This window comes from Chiloscyllium plagiosum, chromosome 14 (assembly GCF_004010195.1).
Source record: "Chiloscyllium plagiosum isolate BGI_BamShark_2017 chromosome 14, ASM401019v2, whole genome shotgun sequence".
NCBI classification, from domain to species: domain Eukaryota; kingdom Metazoa; phylum Chordata; class Chondrichthyes; order Orectolobiformes; family Hemiscylliidae; genus Chiloscyllium; species Chiloscyllium plagiosum.
The window spans coordinates 29,814,500-29,823,004 of NC_057723.1; the positions used below are offsets into that span (position 1 = coordinate 29,814,500).

General features: G+C 40.3%; 1 protein-coding gene across 1 annotated transcript; it reads right to left on the reverse strand.

The window, feature by feature from the left end:
- Positions 1–1,593: 1,593 nt before the first annotated feature.
- cdkn2aipnl (CDKN2A interacting protein N-terminal like) lies at positions 1,594–8,002 on the reverse strand. Its single transcript, XM_043703450.1, has 3 exons — positions 7,701–8,002; positions 6,950–7,049; positions 1,594–2,744 (listed from the first exon to the last, which is right to left on the reverse strand). Exons 1-3 carry the CDS (start codon positions 7,913–7,915, stop codon positions 2,736–2,738), a joined length of 324 nt encoding a protein of 107 aa, XP_043559385.1. The 5' UTR covers positions 7,916–8,002; the 3' UTR covers positions 1,594–2,735.
- Between the last annotated feature and the right edge of the window lie 503 nt (positions 8,003–8,505).

An 8,505-nucleotide genomic window follows, 5' to 3' on the forward strand; every position in this document is an offset into this window, starting at 1 on the left:
CTAGCTGTGCTTTTCCAGCACCACACTTGCGACTCTGATCTCCAGCATCTGCCATCCTCACTTTCTCCCCAAAATGTAGTATTATCAAGAAGTGAGCCTATTACATATTATATCTGAAAAAGCAACTTTGTTAATGGGAGAATTTCAAAAAAAAAGGCACCAAGGGTGATCTCTAGGTTCAGGTTCTCATGTACCAGCTTCTTACAAACCACTGTGTTCCAAATGTATGGTTTACAAAGTATCGCTTATTATTTTTTGCATTCAAGGATGCAACAGAAGTTAAACGTTGAGAGAAATATTAATCTATTAACTTTGCTACAGATTATCAATAATTATTTATAATCTGAACTATAGTCTGATACAATAAACACTATCACACCCAAAGTCCAGAGAAAACTTATGAAAACCCAAACCAAGTGTTCTGTTCAATATTTTACTTGAAGTGGACAAATATTGGCCATATCAAAGTACACAACATTAAATGTTAACACTTCACTTCCAAAGATGGGATTAGTTTAGAATGGCATCATGGTATGCTGAAGGGCCTGCTCTGGGCTGGGCTGTTCTGTTAAGTGATCTTTGATACTAAGCATCAAATTAAAAGACCTCAAAATTGCACACTCGCTCTTAAAAAAGACATATCTTATCAAAGTTCAGGGAGCTCAGATGGAGAGCCAAGGAATGAAAATGCTCAACGCTGCATAGATGCTGCTTTCATAGAATGAGTTAAATAGAGGACAGTCATAGAAATTTACAGCACAAAAAAGGCCTTTCAACCTACTGTGTCCATGCCGGTCAAAAACAACCACCTACATATACTAATCCCATTTTCTAATCCTTGGCCTGTAGCCTTGTATGCACTGGCATCACAAGTGCACATGTAAATACATCTTAAATGTCCTGAGGGTTTCTACCTTGACCACCCCTACAGGCAGTGAGTTCCTGATTCCCACCAGTCTCCAAACTCTTACTCATACACAGTATGGACCGTAAGCAACGTGAACAGGAGGTAGGCCATCCCACTTCTTGAGTCTGCTCTGCCATTCAATAATATCATAGCTGATTCAATATTTCTCATGTCCATTTTACAAAGTTTTCCCACAACCCTTGACTCCCCTCCTGATCAACAAGCTATTTCAGCCTTGAATATATATGAGGGCTCTGCAACAGAGAAAACGAAAATTCCAAAGATTCTCAACCTTCAGAAGAAATTCCTCCTCATCTCCGTTTTAATTGATGTCTTTTTATTTTGATATCATGCCTTCTGGTCCTAGATTCTCCCAGGTAGAGAAACATGTTCTCAGCATTTATTCTATTAAACCCCTTATAATTCCGAGATGATTCAATGAGATCCACACTGAGCAAATCAAAAACCTAGCCCTTGGAGATCCATTTCTGAGAATCCATCAGTCAGATGGATTAAGCAGTCTGACTGCTGAAATCAACACAACCTTATCTCTCATGTTTTCAATGACAGTTATTCAGACCAATATTTGAATGTAAGGTATATAATAAATGCAATCAAATTAACAGAATCCAATGTCAAAAATATTAATAGCATAAATTCCAAATCAATGAAAAATACACACTAAAAACATAATGAAGTCAATTTATTGCCTTGAACAATTATATAATTGTGTCCCTTCCCTGCACATACTGTTAACAAAACCAGTGTAAAAGTGTTAAAACAGAAGTCAAAAGTAGATATTTTCTACATCAAAATGAATCAGATAACCACAGAAGATCAAAATTGAAACTATGACAAGGTATTAGTGTAAATCATTGGTTCAAAAAGAGCATTGATCTACAGAATCAGTACCATAAAATAAATCCAAGATACTTTCAGTCATGAGGGTGTTTAATTGGACATCCAAGATTCTTAACATTTGAAATCTTAGGTTTCATCATGTCAAAAACCATAACAAATAACAAATAATACATTGAGTTTCGGTCAAGAAAAGATACATCAGACCTTTATCGCAAAGTAGAAATCCAATTGATGCATCTTTAAAAACGAATATTTTCGCTATTAAACTGCTTCCCTATCCCAAAAAAATCCAAATATACACATTAGCAAGAACATGGAAATGGAAATCCAGAATAGGTCAGAAAATAACATGAAATGTATTGGCTCGTTCATCTACAAACTAATTTAAAACAGTAAGATCATAAATAGATGTTGGACCTTGTTCTAAAAGCCAAACAGCATCATACAATCTACTCTGAGATGCAAATGGAAAATATTAAAATATTCCTTTTCCAAACTCCAAACAGTTTTAAAAGAAAAACATTTCTTTCTCCTCCTGCGAAAGGCAGCATCATGTAATGACCAATTATTTAACTTTGACCCAGGAATAGAGTGTGTAACCTGGTTATCAATTTAGCTGATGCAGTCATACAGCAAACATTTAATGCCAACTCTGAAATCATTCAACATTTTGATCCTGGCTGATGATATTTTACAATGTTCCTTCCATTCCCTAAGCAGGTCTGTACCTAATTCCCATTTACAACTGTGTAAGAGAATTACACAAATCTTCCATAATCTTTACGGTTAATAAATGTAACCATATTAAGAGAATCTGGTACAAGATTCAGATTAAAGATCTGCAATAAATTTGACTCTTTGGGTATTTAAGACTCAGTGATCTCAGTATATCTTCTCTGCAACACCTGGGGAAGCTTGCAGTATAAACAGAAGTCCCATCAAAAGATCTCAGTCCTGGCACAGTCTTTTACTTTCTCTGAAAAATAAAACAAGCTTGCATTTATATAATATTTTTCATGATCATCTGAGATCTCAAAGTACTTTACAGGCAATTAATGTAATGTAGTAAATCCAGCAGCCAATTTGTACACATCAAACTCTGATAAGCAATAATGTGATAATGACTAGACAATTTTTGTTGATGTTAAAGGATACATTTTGGCTTCAAAACTGAGGGTAGCTACCCATTCAAAATAGTGCCATGAGATCTTTTACATCCACCCCATAAAGGCACCTCTGATGTGAAGTGCTGGCCTCCACAATGTACTGAGGTGTCAACCCTGACTTCTGTATTTTAGGAGAGTAGACATAAATTAATGTACTACTTTTCCTCCACCTATCACATTTACTAGGGAGTAAAACAGCATTAAGTTCCACTGTGATAATGCTGTCACCTTGCACAGGTCGTTCTGTTATAATGTTTCATTAACACAAATTCACTATAACACAATTGACGAATTGGGGACACTGTTTCTAAAGCATGATGTTTTAAAATGTGTACTGTATTGGTTATAACGCAATTCCAGCACCATTAGTTTAAATGTGATTTATTTATAATATGGGATTGCATGAGAACAGAACTACTGTGTAATAGCAGAACTGACTGTACTATCATTTGGTATTTGATTTCTCATGAGATAATTCAACATCTCATACATTTGTGTTCACTTCAAAATGATCCACTAAATACTAAAAATCAAAGATCAAGATTTTTTTAACTTTCTCAGAGTTTGCCTGTCATAACTCGATAGCAGAATGGATTTCACACTAGTTTAATCATTCCCACAGCCTGTGGAACTTCCCATTTTACCTGATGAAAATATGCTAACTCAATTAGATGAAAAGGTAGATATTGTCTATGTCAAAATAATGTAAATGACTGAAGATCAAATTGAAAATATGTCAGGATTAGGTTACCATCACATGCATTCTCAATTATATTGGTTCAGAAAGTGCACAGATCTAAAATGATCGAATCCTCCACTTAGTTCATCCTTAATCACACACCATATAGTTTATTTAAAGAATGCAACAAAAATCTTGTAATACATCCAAAATAGTTTCAGTCACAAGGTTGTTTAATTCAGCATCCACGCCATTAAATGTTGGCAATCTTAGACTTCATCACATTAAAACAAACAGGGCAACAAACATATTGCCTTCTGTCCAAGAACACAGATATATCAAACATTTATCAGGTAGGAGGAACCTAACCAGTGCATTGTTGAGAACTAGTGTTCTTAATACGAACCTTCCTCTAACCTTAGATTAAGTAACCAGTATACACATTGACCACAACAGTGTTAGGAAATCAAAATCTAGTAGGTCAGAAAATAACATGAAATCTGTTGGCTTTTTTATGCTGAGGAGTCAATTTCACTGACAAACTATTTTGAGACAGCAAGATCATAAATACAACTTTATATCCATTTAAAAGAGGCTGCATTTAGATTAGATTAGATTACTTTACAGTGTGGAAACAGGCCTTTCTGCCCAACAAGTCCACACCAACCCGCCGAAGCGCAAACCACCCATACCTCTACATTTACCCCTTACCTAACACTACGGACAATTTAGCATGGCCAATTCATCTGACCTGCACATCTTTGGGCTGTGGGAGGAAACCAGAGCACCCGGGGGAAACCCATGCAGACACGGGGAGAATGTGCAAACTCCACACAGTCAGTCGCCTGAGGTGGGAATTGAACCCGGGTCTCTGGCGCTGTGAGGCAGCAGTGCTAACCACTGTGCTGCCCATTTGTTGCTAATGCTATCATGAGCTGGAGCACGTGCAAAATCACAGCAAAAAAATCTATGTGCCTATCAATCTTTGTCCAGCAACCTGGCAACTGCTTTGCATTTCCTTCCTCAAAAAAAAGTAAATGAATTCATGCCAACAGTAAGTTATCTGGATGTATATTTGCTCACTGAGCTGGAAGATTCGTTTTCAGACGTTTCGTCACCACACTATGTATCATCATCAGTGAGCCTCTAGATGAAGTACTGGTAATATGGCCTGCTTTCTATTTATGTGTTTAGGTTTCCCTGGGTTGGTGATGCCATTTCCTGTGGTGACACCATTTTCTGTTCTTTTTCTCAGAGGGTGGTAAATGGGATCCAAGTCAATTTTTTGATAGAGTTCCCACTGGAATGCTATGCTTCTAGGAATTCTCACGCATGTCTCTCTTTGTTGTTAAAAGTATTGCCATTTCTAATTGGTTGATAAACCGTCTGCTGAATTACATTGTGTGTAACTTGTGTCATGTGATTTCAAGTTTAATTACAGAAAACCCAGAAGAGGTTTCAGTAAAACCATATCAGAGTATCATACTTATGTCGAGAGTATAGTGCTGGAAAAGCACAGTGAGTTAGGCAGCATTGAGAAGTAGGAGAATCGACATTTCGGGCATAAGCCCTTCATCAGGAATGGCAGCATCCGAGGAGCAGGACCTGCTGCGCTTTTCCAGCACCACACTCCCATCTCTGATCTCCAGCATCTGCAGTCCTCACTTTCTCCTAGTATCATACTGGTGTCCTATCTCCTGTGTTGGGAACACACACTTTGATTTAAAACTGAAGACATCGGATAACTAGTTAATTGTCAAATTGGCAGGTATAAGACCTTCAAAATATATCTTTTTCAAATGTAACTATATATTGGAAAGTTAAAATGTTCAACAGATTGGTGTGAAACCCATTCCATTATGAACTGTCACAACAAAGTTCTAATGGACTGGAAAAGTCATGATTTGATCAATTTTTTTAACATTACTTGGATTTTTGTAAAGTGAATAAAGAATAAATATATTGAGGATGTTAAATCCATTTCAAATGTCTAATATAGCGAACAATTGAATTTTTAAAGGAAAGTTCTAGGGAATACTCAATGAATGATCCCACATTTACATAGCTTTCAAAACAAAAGCTGAGCTGTCCAACCTTTTTCACATCATTTCCCTAAATTTCATTTTTTTCTTAGGCAAGGGCCAACGTGCAAATCTCAAAGATCAGGTTTGGCACAACAAACATGAATTTCCAAAAAAAGAATCAAAGCAATAAATGGATCATTTACATAAAAATAACAACAACCATTAAAAGTTACAAGCAGCACAGCTAAACACTACTAAACACCAAAGGCGAATCAGAGACAGACTAGACCCCAAGTCTTGATTACCTGAGAAATAGCTGGAGGCTGAGCTAAGGAACTGAGTTTAACTAACACTGATCTTGTATTTGCCTCTGGTGGTGAACGCACTGAGCTACCTGGAAGAGCTTTCTGCTTCTCCTGACCTGTTTTCTGGAGGGGAAAGTCATATGGATGTTCACTCCTAGTTTCAAGGGTTGACACACACAGTCACTAACAGTAGGTTTCATTCATTCCTGCACAGTCACGTGTGAACTTTTTACCACTGACAAGGAATGTGGGATGGTTGCAAAGGTGCCAAGATATGTTTCTTTACTCCATTCTGTCAGAGAATCCAGCTAACCCTTTCGCAGTTTCTGTCTCCTCTTGGCCTCCAAAGCCTTTTCACGAACCTGACCCTTATATTCCTACATGGGTCAGCACGTACATGAGAGGGCAATGCCTTTAAAAACAAAAGACATCACTTACCTCCATGGTGCTCATTGTTCCATCAATCACAGACAGTTTCTCTCCTATATTTTCTGCAGATAAATTCACTAACTGCCAATAAAGAACAGCCTGTGATTGGAGGTGCAGCTTTTTGCTGATATTTCACTTCTACTTACCCATATTTTGAACATTTACACAACTGGTTCATAGCACATTTATTTGTGGACAATGGAAGAGAGAGACTGAAGGGATATTTAGAGATATATAGAATTTATGAGGATCCTCAATGGTGTGGATAAGGGGGAACTTATATCTGTTAGTAGAGAGGAGTCAACAAACAGGAAGCACAGATTCAAACAGCTGACAGAAAGATCAGAGAGGTTGATGGGGGATGTTTACATCTAGGCGATGATGGGAATCTACATCTGTCTGTAAGAGTGGAAGTAGTGAAACTCTTACATTTAATAAGAAATCCAGGATATGCACTTGACGTATTGTAACAAGAGCTGGAAAGTGGAATTTGACAGATATTTTCTCGACTGGCACAGACATACTGGGCTGCAGATCTCCCTTCAGTGTTGTAAATTTATTTGCTTATTGTACAGTACCTGTTGCATTATTTCATCTCTCGTGGTGAAATGTGGTGCATCTTCCACATGAACACCATCTGCCATATCCAAAACCTTTTCCATAAGCTGATCACTGTAACTAAATCACATAACAAAAAGTTATTCAGAATAATCTAAAGGTGGTGTGGTGGGGGGGGAAGGAGAATATTGCATTTGAATTCTACTAAACCCATGCACAGCTGTAAATTTACAAATATTTTTGAAAATACAAACATACCTTATAGCATGCATGCCACTTGCTACTGGACTGTTTGAAACCTGGGTGGAGTAAGAAAATCTTGTCCCTGACAGAGACATGACAAGGGAAATTTACTCATTGTCATAAGTTCCTGTTGAATCTCTGTCTCAGTGATCCCATGAGGGAGGGGAACTGGGCTGTCTCTCAAACCCTTGGGCCTGACAATGATGAATAACCCCTAGGGACTGCTGGGGAAAAGGACAATAACCGGTATCGTTTCGTAGGCGAAAGTGAGGACTGTAGATGCTGGAGATCAGAGTCAAGATTAGAGTGGTGCTGGAAAAGCACAGCAGGTCAGGCAGCATCCGAGGGGCAGGAAAATCGACGTTTCGGGCAAAAGCCCTTCATCAGAAAAGCGCCTGGGCTGGCCGGGGGAGCACTCCAAGCGGCCTCGCTGCTCACGGAGACCTCCGGAGGGTCTAGCTTCACTCCCCCCCCATCAAGATGCTCCTCGGTCTAGCGGGGCGCTGCCCCCTCCACACACACACTCACCGACAGCCCATGAAGACATGGTTGGACCAGACCATGGAAAGCGCGACCAGGTAATCCAGGCGGTCCCGCGGGTAATCGGACAGGTTCCGGACCAGGAAGCTCCTTCGCGCCGTCCAGTGTTTGTCGCTTTCAGACAGGCCGCGCAGCCGCTCCAGGCTGTGATCCGCCATCTCCCGGTTCCTCTTGAGAAAGTCATCGAGCATAGAATCCTCCATCTTACCGACAGGCCACAGGGCACGACTCCCGGCAGGCACTGCGAGCGGACGGCTTGGGGCGGGGCCACTGGTGAGGTAGAGGGGCGGAGCCGCAGTGCGGTGGGGCTTGGCGGGAGGGCAGACAACGGTGGGGTGGGACCTCTCTGAGAGTCAGGTGGGACAATGGGCGGGGTGTCTGGGGGAGGGGCATGGTAGGGAAGGGGCGTGGCCGATGTAGACGCGGGGCTCGTGTTGGCCCCGCCTTTACGTAGCCAACAAAGAGACAGGCAGTGGGACCTCTCTGTGAGTCAGGTGGGACAATGGGCGGGGTGTCTGGGGGAGGGGCATGGTAGGGAAGGGGCGTGGCCGATGTGGACGCGGGGCTCGTGTTGGCCCCGCCTTTCGGGGCACAGTGTGGAACAGAGGTGACTGAGCAGCCTTCGAGTACTTCACTATTTTCACTAATTTAAAAATACCTTCATCGAACGAAAGAACAGCGCTTAGAGAGTTTGTGATTTCAAATAGACCTGTTGGATTATAATCTGGTATCATGTGACTTCTGACCTTGTCCCACCCAGGTCCTGGAGACAACTCCACATCATTAAAAATAG